The sequence below is a fragment of the Poecile atricapillus genome, chromosome 1, assembly GCF_030490865.1.
Source record: "Poecile atricapillus isolate bPoeAtr1 chromosome 1, bPoeAtr1.hap1, whole genome shotgun sequence".
In the NCBI taxonomy this organism is placed as follows: domain Eukaryota; kingdom Metazoa; phylum Chordata; class Aves; order Passeriformes; family Paridae; genus Poecile; species Poecile atricapillus.
Window position 1 is genome coordinate 171,907,300 of NC_081249.1, and position 18,387 is coordinate 171,925,686.

At 36.2% G+C, this 18,387-nt stretch overlaps 1 protein-coding gene across 1 annotated transcript in view; it reads left to right on the forward strand.

The window, feature by feature from the left end:
- Window positions 1-18,387, forward strand: part of TDRD9 (tudor domain containing 9) — a 67,010-nt gene that overhangs the window by 19,979 nt on the left and 28,644 nt on the right. Inside the window, exons 3-9 of the mRNA XM_058853317.1 lie at window positions 2,416-2,513; window positions 2,959-3,180; window positions 5,223-5,345; window positions 7,787-7,867; window positions 10,694-10,858; window positions 15,073-15,176; window positions 15,949-16,007. Of these exons, the coding sequence (XP_058709300.1) occupies window positions 2,416-2,513; window positions 2,959-3,180; window positions 5,223-5,345; window positions 7,787-7,867; window positions 10,694-10,858; window positions 15,073-15,176; window positions 15,949-16,007 (852 nt within the window). The remainder of the gene's footprint in view (window positions 1-2,415; window positions 2,514-2,958; window positions 3,181-5,222; window positions 5,346-7,786; window positions 7,868-10,693; window positions 10,859-15,072; window positions 15,177-15,948; window positions 16,008-18,387) is intronic.

Sequence of the window (18,387 nt, forward strand, 5' to 3'; positions counted from 1 at the left end):
CTCTGCAGCAGGTCTTCATGGTTCAACTTTCATGTTTAAAAAATAAAGGTGAAAGTGTTAAGGTCTTTTAAGATGGTTGTTCAAGTTCCCCATCTCAATTTAATTTTGTTTTTTTACTAAGGATCATAATAGATTTCAGATGGAATTTGTCCTGAGTTTGTTAGGGTGAGACATTTTCGTTGCTGGTTGCGTCATGTTAGTGTTCATCTCAAGTTGCCGGTTTGCTGAGGTCAGAACTGTTCTGTCTCTGCAGACAGAAGTCTTAGAGCTGTTGTAGTATTAATTCCCCAAGCAAACTCAGTATAATATTTCTCAGCTTAAGTACAGAAGACATGTCTTGAAGAGAAAAAACCCAATCCATACAGTGTTTAGTACTTGAAGCATCTGCTAAATGGTTGTATGGCTGTCAGTTCTTAAACTCTGCGTGGTGATTGTGGCTAACATTGGATCACCATTTACTTCTGCTATAATTTTTTTTCCAGACTCCTGTGCTTAGGAGATAGTAAGATGTTGCTGTCTTAGAAATGTTATATAAAAAACAGTATTAAAAAATGTTGTTTCATCAGTGAAAAAAAATGATACATAAAAAATTAATTCAGTTGTTTTTCAGCAGGTATGTGAATACTGGTGGCTCTTTCTTTGCTTCTGGTTTGTTCCATTGTGTCTTTTAAATAAAATTCTTAATTAAATTTGAGATTAATGATTTCTTACTATTACACTGAGGTTCATACTGAATTACTGAGGGTTATTATATGAATCCTACCTTTTGAATTTTGTGTGCATCCCTCCTTATTTATTAAAAAAATATTACTATTAAAAAATTGCTTTCTTCGTTTAACATTTTATCTTTCCAAAATTGCAGCTGTTTCTTTGAAAACCTGATAGAGGTGGGAAGGTTATGTGGCTTTAGCAGGAATCTGCTGACACTGGGATCTGTTCCCTAGCAGCTTGAGGTTTCTCGCAGCATTGGTCAAATCACACACAGCTATGGATGTCTCAGTTGTGACATGTTTGTGCCAGAGGGAAGCCACTCAGCCTTTGTGCAGTGTTGCTGTGGCAGAATGCTATATATATATGAATTTTTAGGGGGAACATATTTAGAAACTTGACCAAAAGTATTTTAAAAAGGACAGTTAATACTTTGAAGGGCTGCTGCTATCAAGTGCTGGTTTTGTTTGTTTTTAGTGATGCTTAGTAGATCCTTGTGCAGTGATCACCTTTCACTCTTGCCTTACCAGAGTCCAAGTAAAAGAATTTTTCCTGTTGCAGAATATGGCTTTCGGAGAACTCTATTTTAGTGAGCTATCTGGCTTTTGAGGCCTTTGTTTTAGTGTTAGAATAACTTAATTTGTATTCCTTGGTACTTGGAGACAGTTCAGGGGCAAGGAGCACTTTGAGGTATGGCATGGAGATGTAAGATGCTTCTCTGCCTGCTTCTGCTTCACTGCTGTCTGAGGTTGTTACAGTTTTCCAAAGAAAGGGAGCTGTAAGTGCAGTCAAGCATTTAGGCTGTATCCTTTATTTTAAAGTAATTATTGTCTTTGTAAAAAAAATAGTAGGATTCTGTTTCACTACTCTATTTCTTAGACAAATAATGACATAAAAAGAGCTATAGGGTCTTACTACCTCCATGAAAGTATCTATTTCAGCATAATACCTGGTGGAACCTATTTGAAATGGAAATAATTTCAGTTCTTCATTTTGTTATGCTCTGGGTATTTTAGCAAAATTGTTTAATTGTAACCTGCAGAATTGTTGTTTGCCACAGTCTTGTCCAGGCTTTCCTCTTCTACACCTCCTCACCTGTTTTTTGTTTTCATGGTCAAAGAGACTGCAGACTTCTGAGCAGAAACTCATGCTTGCACTGAAAGATTTTTGTCCTGTATTACCCAGTAATTATCAGTGTAGTATCACACTGAAAGGTCATTATGGTGCTTAGCAGATTTTAATGACCAAGTGGTAGAAATAGAATGGTTTTCCTGTCAAATTGTGGGTGATTTTGTACCGTGGATCCAGTAGATGTCAGGGAGAAAACACGTGTACATGAATAAGGCATATTTTTTCCAGTATTGTAAAATATTCTGGGATATACAGGTAGAATTTGCAGTTATAATGCAAACTGAAAAAACCGAGTTTTTAAAATTAAGAGAAAAGCATTGGGAGTTGTATACATCTTTGCACTGATGGTAGTTTACACATACAAGCAGTGTTTATTTGGAGTTGCTTCCAGTAAAACAGCAGTTGCATAAACACAGAAAATCTCTTCAATCTACTAATATTAAAAAGTGCTAATTCTGTTAATACTTAAAGTATGCAATTCAACTTTTAGAGAAGTTAGGTTTCCAGATACTGTTGTTGCAATCTCCTGGTGTTTCTGTATTGAAAAAAGTGACTCTTGGTTATTTTTGTGCCTAGGTACTTCATTGTCTCAGTGTGAATCAAGTGATTCAAGTTCTATAGCAATAAGTAAGTGTAAATATTTGGATATGCCTACAGCCAAACACAGGGAAAAGGTAATGTCATTGTACTTTCTCCCATGAACTAAAGCTGAAAATAATGTTTTGTTGTGGCTTTGGGGTGTTTTTTTGTTCGTTCGTTTCTGTTATTGTTGGTTTTTAAAAGGAAATTCTGTTCCTCCTTTAAACACTGTACAAAACTTTCAGATTTTTTACAAAACAATTGCATAAAATTTCTTAAGAGGAAAAACATTGGTGTTACACTTTCTGCTTATATTATTCATGTAAAATATGTACATGAGTGTGTGCCCATATTCTTTTCTGTGATCACCTAATGCACTTTAGGATTGCATTTATCTCCAGATGCCTACAAGATGAAAGAAAAGATGGCACAGTGTTTTGCAGAGCCTTGCTCTGTGGCTTGGAAGCTGTTGATATTTCAAATTGTTTGGAACCTGTTTTGTTTTGTAGACTTACGACTTTCCTTGAAAAATTGTTTCAGATAGTGTCTCTGATACAAAACAATTCAGTTGTGATTGTAGAAGGAGCGACTGGCAGTGGAAAGAGCACACAGATTCCACAATATATTTTGGATTATTGCATGAACCACTCTGTGCCCTGTAACATTGCTGTTACCCAGCCTCGGAAAATCGGTGCCAGCAGCCTTGCTAGGTGGATTAGCAAGCAACGCTCATGGACACTAGGTGGATTTGTAGGATACCAGGTATGAGAAAACTTCAAACTGTATTTTAAAATGTATTAAAAAGTACTATGTGTTTGTTCTTGATTACTTTTAAGCATATCTAGTATACTGAAGAAACATTAGAAAATCTTATTTTAAAGTGGAGTTGCTATTTTTTATCTGTCTCCTGCTAAATGTTTGTAGTTAAATCAACTTGTAAATTTGAACAACTGTAAATCCTGGTGGGACTCCTACAGAAAATATTTCTCTGCATCAGATATGTCTACATTATTAATCACTGAAATTTTTGCAGGAGAACTGTGTTCTGTCATTTTTTCTTTAAACTCCTTAAGTAACTTATTTTGTCTGTTTGGCTTTACTACATTTACTCGTCAGCTCTGTCAAACCTTTAACACACTTATGACCAGGTTCTTTTGTGAACAATCTCTTGTTCCTTTTTAACATGGGAAAAACTCAGACTACTTTTTCCTCTAAAATCTGTCTCCTCCTTTTGCTTTGTTCAGCTCAGCTGCACGCTCAATTCTGTCCCTCTGTTAATGAACTAGATGCCTCATTTCTTTTTTGACACAGATCCTGGTACTTTTATGAGCTCCTTGTGAGTACCCACACTAAGCTGCTGAGATACTGGTTTCATTGTGGGTTAGGTCACAGCTATCTCTGGATGAGCTGCTCTGGTTCTTCAGGCCAGTGTTTTCACAATGCTATTGACAATGAGAGGGATGTTCACAGAGAATTGTCTGCTTCTGGAGTCCTTTGCTGGGAGGAATATTTACTGGGTTCTTCTTCCTCTCTGCTTCATTTTATTTCTTGTTGTTTCTTCCTTTCTTTCTTCCACTTAGGGTAATATGTATATGTTTGCTAGAATGCATTTAGAGGTTTCTGTTTCTTCATAGGTCTGCAGCTTCAGGTTACTTCCTATTATATTACATGTGGTGCTGTTTATGTGTGTTAGGTGTTCTTTGTTACCCTTAAATCTGGTTCTGTAAAGTTCTCAGGTTTGGAAGAGTTTGATTTTTAACTCAGAGTGACAGAGTTGTTCATAGCATGGTTCTCTTACGTGTCAGTCTTCTGCTTCATCTGATACCCACATCTGCTTTCCTTTGTGCCACATCATAAACATGACAGCAATAGCCAAAACACCAGTGTTACCAACATTATTCTCATACTAAATCCCAAAAACACAGCACTGTACCAGCTACTAAGAAGTAATTAACTCTATCCCACGCAAAACCAAGACAGTTATGTAGATTATTTGTTTCAAAGTAGGTTATGTATAAAGCCTTTGTTGCTGTTTTTGATACCTTGAATTAATTAAATTAATTAATTTAATTACTAAATTAATTAATTAAATTAAATTAATTTCTAAATTACTAAATTGATTCATTAGGCTAGTGAGTCTCAAAGACTTAAAATGATACTGTACTTCCAGACTGTCTTCAGGAGAGTGGATGTGGATGTGCTGTGCTTGTTTCACCAGCACTTGTGTGAGCTGAGCAGAAACAGAGGGAAATGGTGGAGAGCAGATGTGTCTGCTCTAGGTTGATAGAAAGCTGCACATGAAAAGATGGTCACAGCTCTGCCTGCCTGGGTGGGTTACACCTGAGATAGCTAAAGTTACCACAAGTATGTTAGAAATCAAAAATCTGTTCATATGGGGTTGTAGAACTTTTCTCTCAGGAGTAAGTTGCCTGGTCTTGGTGATAACTTAAACATCTTTCCTTTTCCTGTCCTATATGCAAACTACATTTTGGAAAATCTTTTTCTTGCTCTCTGTATCAGTGGAAAGAGTAATGTATGTATGTACCTTTAGAAGTCTGAAGAATTCCCAGTTTAAAGTCACAGCAAGGAATTTGCATTTTACATCTTTTTGAAATATCTCCCAAAGTAAAACCAGTTAATTGGTTCTGGTAAGAGCACTCCTGTATGGAGACTTGTGCAAGTTTGAGTAAATAATTTTGATGGGTTTACACTGTGTTTGATTTTGGAGTTCTTTCACGTGCATGTTTCTTGTAACTACAGTTAATCTGTTTTCAGCTAGTATGTACATTTCTTACTGTTGTTAGTTAAGTTTAGAGAATGTTTGGACAAAGGAGACGAGGTTGCTGTATATGACAACGGGAGTTCTTCTTCAGAAAATAGTTTCTGCCAAGAGCCTAACTCAGTTCACGCACATTTTCATTGATGAAGTAAGTTGCTGGAAGTAAGTTTAATTTTCATATTAATAAAGACTTCTCTTTTGTCTCTTAATACACGAGAAAGGAGAAATGCAGACATCTACTTTTAAAGATGTTTTATATAAGTTATCTAAGGTAACACTTGCTGAAATAGGCTTGTCATCATTCCTTTGAGCAACAAGTTTAGAACTTAGGGTGTGGGGAGTGCTTTTGGGAGTCCTTAACTTTCAATAGAGGTACCTTGAAATGTTTTCTGGAATCATCTTGTGGAATTCAAGAACCTGTCCATCTAGGTGTGTCATGGGGAGGCAGCTACTTTTCACTCACTTGAATATTACAAAAACTTTATTCTGCAGGGATGTCCTGAAAAATATCTCTGTGAAAGTTCTGTCTCCTGGTTGTGGGTACAGTTCGTTCATGTGGATTCATTATTGCTGCCGTCACTTCACTAAAAAGCTAAAGCAAATACACTTGTAATTTGTGTATTTTTACATGTGTATATGCTTCTTTTATGTGGAAAGCAATATTTGACTTTTAATCAATAGTCAGACGTGAAATTGTGCTGTCACAAACCATGGATATAAATCACATGTAGGATGTATGATATCTTGGGATGTAGTGATACAGAGGAGGACGTAGGGGTTTGGGGTTTTTTTTGGAGAGTGGCTGGTTGGTTTTGGTTGGGTTTTGGGGGATTTTTTGTGTTTTGTTTTAGCATGTATTTTTTCTAAGTGCCATTTTTGATTTTTATCCTGTTACTGGTATTGTAGCTGAAAGCTACTTGAATTCTTGGATATTTGAGGATCGGGGAGACAGTACTTAGTGTTCCATTAGACTATTACAGTAACAAGGCTGTCATGACTGCACTTGAAATGGTACAGTGCAAACCTGGAAAAGATTAAGCAGGTAGTTACATTTTTTGTACGATGAAAATTTAATACTTCATTCAAACAGAAAAAGAACAAACCCCCCCCCCAAAGCCTAAGGAATTTTATCAGTGGCCTTCATGGAAAAGATTTGAGCACTCCAGTGTATTAGCAGAGTGTTGGAAACCTTAACATTTCCTTTAATAAGGAAATGCAGGTGAAATGTAGGTACAAAAGCTGAATCATAGAAGGTGCATACATAGAAAAGTGTTATTGTTCATTTAGTTTTAAGATTTATTCATTACATATGAAAATAAATGAGTGAAGTTTTCTGGCCCCTTACATAGGAGAATGGGTTTATGCAGAGGTTTTTCTAGCTTTTTCTTGGGTGCTGTGATTTGAACTGATGTTATTAGCTTGTACCACTTCTTTGAGCAGCACCTGTCTGTGTGTTTCACTTCCCCAGCCAGGATTCTGGTCCCTCCTGTTTCCTGTATGCCACCTTTTCCCCTATACCTACTACAGAGATTGTGATCTTGAGCCCGCAGTCACTGTTTCTAACAACTGAATGTTCTCCATGACATTTTTAATTGCATCTTTGCATCTTTCAGTTGAATCTCATCCCTCTTAGAGTACTGCAGACACTTAGGAGCACCCTTAAACAAACTAGGACCAAAAATCTTGACTTCTCACCGCAAGACCTTACTGTCAGCCTAAAACTACCTTGGCTAAATTTGTTTTTGTAGTGGAACAGCATTGAATAGATGTCTTATCATGATATGATATGATATTATGCTAATTAGCTTCCAGGACATGAATGTTGACTTGTGAAGGCTAAACTCCAGAAAAAGCTGTTGCACTTAAAATATTTAAACTATAATTCCAGAAAGGGATATGGTCATCATGGATAGTGATGGAAAGAAGTATTTGCTGAACTATAAGGAGCAGGCAGAAGGCTCAGGTGCTAGGACATATAAAGAATTGGGGGTAAATTTATGTTTTAGAAAGCAGTTGTGTATTTGGATTGTAGGTGAAAGCCATTGGGAGTGATGCACAACTCTTCATTTTGCTTAGTCTTCAGACAAACCAAAACAGTCCCTGGATCTTTTGGGATCTTACCAGTACCGTTGATTTATCAGCAGATAAATTGATGATTTATCAAATCATCAGCATTGATTTGATGATATCAAATATATCTGATATATATATCATATATCAGATATATTCGATATCATCATTATATCAAATATAATACTGATATATTTATCAGTATTATAGACTTCATCTGTTACTGTCAACTCTAGTACAACTGGTAGTTAGAGCTCGAGATTGATTTTTCTAGTCATTATTCTAGATTTGCTTAACTTTAGAGTAACATGAGTTTCACAAAGGGTTTTGTAGTCATCTGAAGACTCTTGCTGGGTTTTTAAAGTGTTCTTAACATGCCTAGGCTCAAAAGCTTTCTTCTGTGAAAATATATTATTTCAAATTACAAAAATAAAGCATGAAATCGAATGGGAAAGTAAGAGGCTGTCAAAAAGAAGAGGATAGATTAATGAAAATTAAATAGTGGATAATGTCTTCTAGGTGCACGAACGTACAGAAGAAATTGATTTCTTGCTCTTGGTGACCCGTAAACTGTTGTGTACAAATTCACAGTCTGTAAAGGTAGGTTCAAACTGAATTCTGCTGTTTTTTCTTGCAAGAAAATGTTTGCATGTCTTTCATCTATGAAGGCCCTATTTTAAAGAATTGACCATGAATTACTATGTTACTGCTTTTTATTAAATAATACTTAGTTTGCCACTCCTCATAAGTAAGCAAGCTAAGGGGCATTCTTTTCCTGGCTGCTGTAATGTGTTCTGAGAGACTTCTTTTTTTTTTCCCCTCATGTTAAAATGCATTAGTTTCTAAAGCCTGCTTAAGGCTAAAAAATGCACGATGGATATTTGACTAGAATTACGTCTTGGGTATTGAGGGCAGTGCTTATCCTTGGTTAAAATGGTAGCATTAACTCCTGGAAGTACTGAGCCTTTTTGTTTAAGTGGGACGACGTATTTGAAGAAATAGCAAAAGACCAGAACTGCTGTACTGTAATTTCTGGGCAGAACTGGTAGTAAAATGTGGCTGAGGTTTTTCTCTGCATGTTAGGCAATTCTGCTTTGTACTAAAGCAGGATTCACAGACATTTAGCATGGCATGTTTAGTCTTTGGGGTCGAAGTAATGAACTCTTGAAATGTTAGAAATTAAATACAGATGATGGAGTTAAGCTAACTCAGTATCTTTCAGTGCAGCTGTTTGGGACTGCAGATACTGCGTGTCTTTTAAGTGCTTCAAGTTACTAGTTTAATGTGAATTTTTCTGTTCAAAATAGAGTCTAGGTTGGCTGTTTGTGTTGCCATTGGAAGGGAATATGTGTTCTTATATGCAGTGTATCACATTGATATGAACTTGGTCTTCAGGTCTTCCAAACATGCTGTCACTGAAGGTGCCCTTTCAGTTGGCATAGGACATGGCTGTGCACTTCATATCTTTCACTTTTTATTCCTTTTCATGCTGATCTAGATTTTAAAGAAAACTCTTGTCTTTAAATTCAGACACAGTTATTTGAAACTATTCAGCCTTTTTTAGCACTTGGCTCTGCCTATTGAGAAGAGCAATAATTCGATCAAACTGAGTTTGTGAGAAGTTTGCCCTTTATTCTTATTATTGGGTTGGTTTCAGTGGCAGGAATCCCTACAGGCCCTATCATCTTTTCTGTTAGAGGTTTCTGACAAATTTTTCATTTTCCTCTGTAGTTCCATTTCAGTCTCTTGAAATTGTCATGGAAAAATGTTATCCCCTTTATATCATTCTCTGGAATTGTTTCTGCAGATGAGAGTTTTTTAATATTGTACAAACCTGAGAGAGACCTATATTTGAGAGAGTGGAGAGATGAATTGATTTTTTTTATGTTGAAGAAGGAGAAACTCTTGATCTCACTTATTGGCCTTGAGCAGAGTGGAATGGGCTATTCAATTTGAATTTATATACGAAGCCCAGCGTCTCCTACTTAATCTCTTTTCAGTCCCTTCTGAAATACTGTAAAGGAAGGGAGCTTTGATGTAGCAAATTCATTTAGAAAATGCAAGATTCTCCTCCCATCCTCCCTGCATTCATTCGAAAGGGTGCAAGGATCCCTGTTTAAGAGAGGAAACAAAGCATTTTTAACTAGAGTGGCATGAAGTACACATGAGGTGTTTGTTTCCTAGTTTGGATGTTGGAGACCTCAAGAGTAGCAGGTAATTTAACATTGCATCAACTGACAGGAGTTAGTTGAAAGATTCTGATGTTGATTCTGAGGACAAGATCTACCTGCTGAACTATTTAACTGTTAGATTGTGCTGAATTTTCTGGCAGATGGCTGCTGTAGATTATTTTTAGATCGCAAAGCAGATACTGGATTGTTATGAGGTTGATCTTGCTGGGATTGGGTTGTTCAAAGAAAACCTTGAGACTGAGATTGGCTCTATTGGGTCAAACCAAACAGTGCAGTTTCCATAGTGACTAGGAACAGTTCTGGGTATCATCTAGTGGATCTTTGGACATACCCATGTTGTACAAGTGGTTTTGGACTGCTTGATCTTGAGCTGTCTTCTTTGATTACCCTCTGTTTTGACGTGTTCATCTGCTGTGTTGGTGATATGTGCTTGTTGAATTTTTGCTTTAAGAGTGCATCAGACTCTTGGTTCAGTTATGCGACACTTCAGGCACTCTGTTAAGAATCTGTCATTTTTTTTCCACTTTGGAAGGATTCCACACAGATTAGAGTCCAGTTTACAAAGATTGTCTAGAAGAAGGGGTCATTAATATTCCTTGCCTGTAACTTCAGATTTAGATTGGATTTTGTTTCCATAGCCTTTAGAGAAGGTTGCATTTAGCCTATTGCCCTGGCACAGGTGAATCATTATCTGTTGAGCCATGAGGCAGTCCATGCTGGAGTGGGACAGATTTCATATATTTGCAGAATTATGTCCTTTCAAATTTCTTCTTTCAGGATCATGTTGGAAAACTTCATGGTTTTACCTGCCCTCTCCATGTGTTCCTTGTGCCTTCACATGGAAAGCTTCAGCTTTGGAGCTGAGCAGAGTGGTACAATGCCCCCTTCATTAGTTTGCCTTCCTGTCATTTTGTAGAGGGGATGCTTTTGTGTTTTGCAGCATTACTGGTTTGGGTGGTGAGATATCAAGAGTACTGTATGCTTTTGGTTGAATTTCCACTGTGCTTTCTGCCCTAGGCATTCTAGCCAGAGTCATTCTGTTACAGAGCCTCGCTACACCTGCTGGTTAAGGTATCTTAAGCATTTAGTTTGATTCTCTAAAATGTGCTTAGGTTACATACCTGTAGTAAACAGAATTAGATCATTTAATATGAAGAGGAAGTGGAGAGTCCCACGTAGCAGGACAATTTGTTAAAATTAATGTTTTACATTTGCTGCACATATTTTTTAACAGATAATACTGATGTCTGCTTCCATCGACTCCAAAGAATTAGCTGATTACTTTGCGCTTCCAGTTCATAATGGCTTGAATCCAATCTGTGTATTTAAGGTGGAAGGCAGACCTTTTGCAGTTGAAGAATATTATCTTGATGATTTGAAGGACATTTTTGATTTCCAGGTATTGTAAATATAATTTCATTTCTTTGTACATAATAAGAAATTGGAATAGTCAGTTGAAAACCATGTGATAAAATGACATATAGCCACTTTTATATTGCAATTATAGGTAAGAATTAATAGGTAATGATAAAACAGGAGTCTTTGTATGAGCAGACTAGTTTCTGTCATGAAACAGAAATGTTTCAGTGATATGAGGCATTTTGTTTGATAGTTGCATTCAAGATGAATGATGTAAAATTGAGTGTGGAAAGTAACAAATAGATTTACAGAACTCTTTGAATATAGCTGACAAAATCAGGGAATATTTTGTGGGTTGGTTCATGTTGTTATGTATCAAAGGCAGAAAGTGCTACGATATGAAGAGAAAACAAGCATTTTTGATCTTACCAAGTTGGCTTCTCTATCAGGTGGGGTTTTCTTGTTTTTCTTTCCTGTTTCCTTTTTTAAATAGTGCCAGAAATGTTGTGCAGTGGTTTTGAACCTATTTCTGTTGTAACCATGTAGGCCACCATGGTAAATGTGATGGCAAATGTGAAATTTTGAGTACTGAGAACATGTTAGAATTACAGATATCCCTCAGATCCCTGGTGGGCTGTGCTGGAGAGCTGCTTCTCTGATGCCTAAGGAGGGAAGGTGCTGGCTGAAGATACCTTTGCTTTATCAATCTAGTTTATAAGCTGCACGGAATGTATTTTGTATATTTTGTTTTTAGACCTCCTGACATTATAATAAGTATCTCTGTAGTCATCAGGTAATGAAGGAATGAATGTAAATATTGATTTAATTGAGTTAATCTGTTTTCTGTGGTTTTATAATAGGAGTTTGTTTTGCATTTGAAAAACAGCTGTGTAGGAATTCACTTGAGTAAACTCTTTCAGTATTATGGTTCAAGGCAAAAAAAACAGGTTAAAGCAGAGTACAACAAATGCACTTAGGCCTATATTATGATACCCAGTCTAAAAATAACTGGGACATGGATGTAGTTATTGGTCAGTTTTGATAATTCAAAACACTATTAGAATGTTATTACAATGAAGAAGATGGGGGATGCACTGTTATTATTTAGCTTTCATCCATCAATTCTGCAGAAAATAATAAAATAGGAAGCCCAGAAGAAAATAATTGCTTATGCTGTACACAGCTCAGACATTGGTTATGCCTCAACACAGACAAGGTAAAATAAAAGGCTGTCAACCACTGAAGTTCCAGTTCAAACAAAAAAAAATAATGCTTATTGCAGTTGGCCCATCAGTATTTATACATTAGTATGGCAGCTCAGACAGATAATACAGAGGAGATTATGTAATAGATGGGGCTTTGTAAAACATTTTTGATGATGACAACAAAAAGATAACCAGGAAATTGAGTAAGAAGTTTACTTCAGTCAAATTGGATTTGTCATAGCTGCACTTGGAGCTGAATGTCAAGTTGCACACCTTTCACCTCAGAGATCACGAACAAAGGAGCTGCTTTCAGTGCTTAGCCCTTTATATACTTTATTTTCTCTGTGTTTTTTGTTTAAAGTTTTCATCCGATTCTTTATCTTGTGTTGTCCTATCTATAGCCATTGCTTTTTTCAGCAAAAGGGGGAGGGTATGTTTGTCCAAGAAGCACATAAATGCTCTTGATGTTCTTTTCTCTATATATCTGTATTTAAAAAGGATGAAATTGAAGCACTGATTTTTGGTCTTCATCTTGTTCCTTATGGTGCTGTGTGTGAAGATTTTCTTAGAATGCTAGTTACAATTAAAAATTAAAATGTGGAAGATCTAAGATGGTTTGTGCAACATCCTAATAAAATTAAAATGGATTGTATTAAGACAGTTAATGAGTTAACGCTGCCATATGGAGGCTGAGGCACATCTTTCATTATGCTGAAATCTTAATCAGTTAGATAACTGCCTGAGGTACAGGCTTCAGGCTTTAATTCTTGATGTTTTATTTTCACCTATAAAAGCCTGTAAAATTTACATAAAGGGACACAGCGATTAAAAGTAAATGCAGTTGTTGCTCTTTAGGTAAACAGAATTTTTCTAAGTTTACTTTAGCTTTTAAAATTAATAACTGTGAAACTACATTACATAAATGTCCAATCATTTCTTAAAGCATCTCAGTCAAAATCAGTCTAGTCTTTTGTCTCTCGGCTGTGAGGTGTGAATCTTTGTCCCTTTTCAAAAAATCTTAAAATAATTGGATGTTACTGTATAAATGTAGAATTCTTTTGTGAATCCTGCAGAGTTGTTTGCTTTAATATATCACTCATTTCTGCATGTGATAATGTTTTAAAACTGTGCTTGAAAATAAAATTTTTAGGGGTGGTTTTGACTTGAATAATTTGTCAGTTCATTGATGTTGTTGTGATTTGGAAGATGAATAAAAGTGCCAGTCCTTATTTTTTCTTCTCTTTGACTGTTTGTAGTAAACCCTCTGCTGTGGTTAGACAGACATCTAGCTGAATCAAAGATAAAACTTTCTACTTGAATTACTTCATTTGTAGGAAAGAATAAAAATAAGGGAGAAAAAAGGGAGAAACATGTTTCAGTGTAGCACTGGCTTACCCTTGCCCAAATATGGGTCATTTATAGGTGTACTGCTGAATTTGTGAGCATAAGCTTACAAAAAATAGTTTATTTTCTTTTGGCATAATGGGCTTGGTAAACACATTGTTCTGGATGTTTAACCAAATCATGATTTTGTTGTACCAGCAACCTCTAAGGCCCAAGGAATCATTGAAACACAGGTTTCATGAAAAATAAAAGGCTCTGTCTACAGGCAATTTTAAAGCTAGTTGTGTAAATTCTTGCCTTTTGTTCTGCATGGTTTTAGTGATACGGAATGCAAATCTAAACAATGAGGTAAAGTGCAAAAATGTGACCCATTTTCTGCTTGCAAAGGTAAAAACTTCTTTGGTGTTCATGGAACTAGAGTTAAAGTCCTGATGGAAGGTAGTGAGCTGCTGTCAAAAGCTGTTCTGATTATGTTGTATTATTTCAGTCAGATCTGACTGGGGTTTGGATTTGCTGTTTGTCACATTGTTACCTTTTATTAGGAGTGATGTGGAAGCCTTGTCGTGTTAAAGAATACTAAAGATACAATCTGTAGCAAAATTGAAAAGACAAATTTGACAGTTATTTAAGCAGGGATAATATAAACCAAAAAATCTTATATTTGAGCAGCCCAGAAGAGATAACTTGCTTAGATTTTTTCACATATATTGCGGCAAAAATCACTTTGAAGTCAAGTATTTTTAAGGTTTCTCATTGGCTAATCAAGCTGAGGACTGGGATTTCAGTAGGAAATGCTGATCTAAATCAGTGTTTTCAGATTGGTGCTAGGAGCTATGCTTTTGTGATTGTTATGAGCTTCTTTACAATGGGAAATTGGTAGAAAAAGTACTAATTTCATTTTAACCATGAGGTTATATAGTTGTCTGTGATTTTTAACTCTCTGAAAAACTTGGTTCAGTCAAGAATTAACACTAGAGTAAGGAGAAACTCAGAATGAAAAGTCAGCAGTGATCAAAAGCCAGTTTCCCTAGAAGAGAAAAATGTGTAATGCTTTAGACCTTTTTCTGGGCAGGTTTAGTTCATTAAGCATAAAACTGAAAAGAGATTAATTTACTCTTTGCTCTCAAGACTTGATGATTTGTGTTCTTAAATACTAAAGCCTTGAGTTTGAACAGGATGCTGGAAAACAGTGTAGACAGAAACACTGTGGTTCTGTTGAGTACAGCAGAACAGTAATTGTTTTACAGGGTGTGACCAAAACCACAAAACCTATTAAATGCAAAAGCAACTTAAAGAGAAAGAGGTGTGTGGTTTATGTGCTGGCAGGTAGAGAGAGATGTGTGTAATAGCAGCTGTGAGAAGCACTCTACCTTCCTTACACAAGTTCCTCCTTGTCATCCTGTTCCCATGGGTTCTGATCTGTCCCATGTGCTTGACACTTCAGGATAAGGATCATGTCCTGCAAATGAATGGAGGCCCTGGTGCTTAGGTAGATAAATATCAGAAGTCTTTCTTCAGCATTAAAATAGTAGGATGCTTGAAAAAAAAAAAAGTCTATTTAGAAGATCATGAATGCATCAGATGAAATTACTTCTTCTGTACTGGATCAGTTTTAATTGAAAGCACGTGACAAATTGAAATACGTATGTGAACTACAGTCTTTTAGCCATTATACTGTGTTAACCTCATTACCTTCTCCAAACAGCTTCATCCTCAGAGCATTGGGGAACCAAGGATAGAAAAGAAAATGTATCAAGTGGCAGTGTCTCTGATTCAGTCATTTGATGAGTTGGAAAAGAGGAGCAATAGGTAAGACACAGTTCAAGATATGGAATCAGTGGCTCTTGGGGAAATGAGAAGCTAATTAAGCAACAACAGCAGTCCACAGTTATTAGTGGAAACTTTATTTTTACTTGTCTCTCTGCCTTAATTTTACATATTTGTTTGATTTGTACCCAGTGTTCCTAAGGTGCACTTCATGCCCTGGAGTGTGAGTGACTGTTCAGGGCAGCTGTGTCATATGGAAAAGAATTCTTTGCTGTAGACTAGAGCTGAGGAGTATTTATATCAAGAATGAAACCAGAACTACTATTTTATATTGTAATCTAAAACATATATTATTTCATGGAAAAAAAGGACAAAAACTAGGCATTAATTTCCATTGGCTGTTTAATGCCTTAGTGTCATGTGAATAAGTAAATACTGGATTTTGCTGCTCTGTGTTCTGTAAATTGATGTTTAGTATCGGAAAATGTAATAAAGTTGTTTCTGCAACCTTGTCTAACACTGAGTGTGTATTAACCAAATTCTGATTATTTTCATTGCAGAATGAGAATGTTTCTGTTTTGTCATAGTTCTGAAGAAAAAAACTAAAGCTAATGCTCTGGTTTCAGTGTTCATATATTGTGTTTTTCAGAAAGTGTAGTTGTAAACAATGGTTGAAATTTCATTTCTTCAGGAAGCTTAAATAATGCATCTTACAAAAAGTGTTCGCTTCTGCTTGTTCTTCCATAATAAAATAACTTGGGGTAATGAAGTAGACTGAGACTGTAAAACTAAGGAAGCTGTGTTTTCTTGTTAGGGAGAAAAAGAACTTGAGTGGTACATTGGAACGTGGCAGCGTGCTTGTGTTTTTACCAGGTGAGTATATGTCTTAATAACTTTCTTTTTGTTATTTGTCATCTAATGAGCTTTCTTCTGGCATGTCTTCCAGGGATTTATTACAGACATGCTTAAATGAGGTTCATTGGTCTCTTTGGGCATTTTTTTCTTGGAAACTTGTTTAATTGTGGCAATAATTGGAAAAGCTGTGAGTCAAAAATTAAGTTGTTATGTATTTTAAAAATAATAAAATTAATTCTGTAGTTAATCTACAGAAATGCAGTTGCTCAATTTTTTAGTGCAATTATTAATTATTGTATGAAGCACCTAGGATTCTTTTAGAGATGTTTCCTTATCTGCAAATGATGAGGTCTTCATTTAAATTCTTGTAAAAGGTCAAACTCACTTTTTTTTTTCCATGTGCATTGGTTGGTGTAGTTAGCATGCTCAAAAGCACAGATGATGACACAGTGATTATTGATCAGAAAACTGGCTATACATGTAGTCTTCTGTAAAGAATAAAACCTAAGCTGTCTTGCACAGAAATTATTGTAGGTTTTTTTTTTGTCTGTCATTCTTAATTTAATAATTAATTTAATAATCGTTAGCTGGATTTTAGAGCCAGTGTAACTGGCCTGCAAAATAATTCTCCTGAACATCATAGTCTGCTACCTGGTGGTTTCAAGTATTCTTTTATTAAATGAGCTGAATATCTCTTAGTTGAAAACTTTGAAAAGATTTGGTTATGTTCAAGTGGAGAGTCAGCTTGAAGTCCAGAGCAGCTGTTCCTTGCACACAGTGAAGTCAGTCCCTACCAGGGCTTCCTAACTCTGTAAAATGTTTATGAATGTCATCTCCCTGCTGTGTTGAGCTAAGGAAGAGACATGCCAGGGCTAGGGCTGGAAGCACAGCATACCAGCAGCTCAAAGATACACTGCACTTGCAGAGCAGCTTTCCTTGGAGAGTGTTCCCCACTAGCTAAAAGGCATTAGAGCTGCCTTTCTTGGACTTGCCTTAGCTATAAAATTAGTGGGTAGAAAGAGTTACTTCATTGTGTTAATGTAAGGCCCATTCCAGTTTGTGAGTGATGAAGTAGGGAGATGGTATCTGTTTCCTCTGGCCTCTGATACAGCTTTTTGTCTGGTGTGTTTTCAGACTAACTCAGCCCCTCTGAGGCTTCATTTCAGTCTGAAACTACTTCTTAGCACTTTCAAATCCTAAATATTTATCTTTCACCTTGAGGTGTTTTGTTTTGTTTTTTAACTGTGCTGCTATCCCTGATGACTTATAACTGCAAGTAATATACTGATTTTTTTTGTTTGTTTGTTTTAAATATTTTTGGTAAATTTGTGGAAACCTGTGCAGTAATGCTTTCTAAATGAGCTGGTACACTCAAGTTTGTGTTTTATTTTTTCAGTGATTGACCTTGTCTGGTTTTAAACTAGATACTCAAGACTGATCCTGAACATCTGATTAGCAAACACCCCTTGAAATTTTCCTCACAAATGTTTTTATACAGAACTGGAGAAGAGGGGAGGCGAGCCCTCAGTTTACAAGACTGCAGCTGAGACAGAGCTTTGGGTTATTTTTACCCATCTAGCCATCCACATTTAGGATGTTGATTTGAGATGCTTAGATATTTTGAGTGCTAACGATTACATAGAATTTTGAACGTCAAAAATAACACTCCCACTGACTTGTCAAGTTGAATGTGCAGCAGCAGCAGTCAGAAAGAGTAGTGCTGTAATGAGGATGCTGTTAAGTGATTTTTGCCCACTGTCTTTGTGGAACTCAGTGATGGGGCAGAAGCTGTTTCCAAAAGGAGCTGCAGCTGTCTCAAGTAGGATGTCATGTTTCCTTTGTAATTGTAATTACAGGGTTGTGGTTTTTTTTGTAATCTCGTTCACGGCTTAATTTTTTGGTAATGCTACCAAGTCTGATTTTTTATAGATAAGTATTCTTCAGTTCAGCTCTCCTTTGGTTCCAGAACTTGTCTTTCTTGTAGGTAGCAGGTGATACAAAGTGCCATGTTAAACTGTAGAGTCATTTTCGTAACATAAATGCATGAGTATGTTCACAGTGATCTATTTGTATCTGTTACACTCGTTGATCTAATTTTTTGTCTGTTCCATATTTTCTTTTGCACTTCCCTGTCCCATGCTATCTTTACTGTCCTTGTATGCTTGCCAAACAGGTTGTGTTACTAGTTCCCATTTCATTCTGAGACCTTTGTCTCCTGGTGGGATCCTTATGTTCCATAGGTATCATGGTCAATCATCTCTTGTCATTTCTAAAACTGGTCAGCAGATACTGCCTACTGTGTCTAGTCAGTAATTACTAGACTGATTAATAGTTACCATTAACAGTGATGATGCAGAGTCAGCTCTGCCAAACATGAATCAAACTTCTTTTAGTTGTT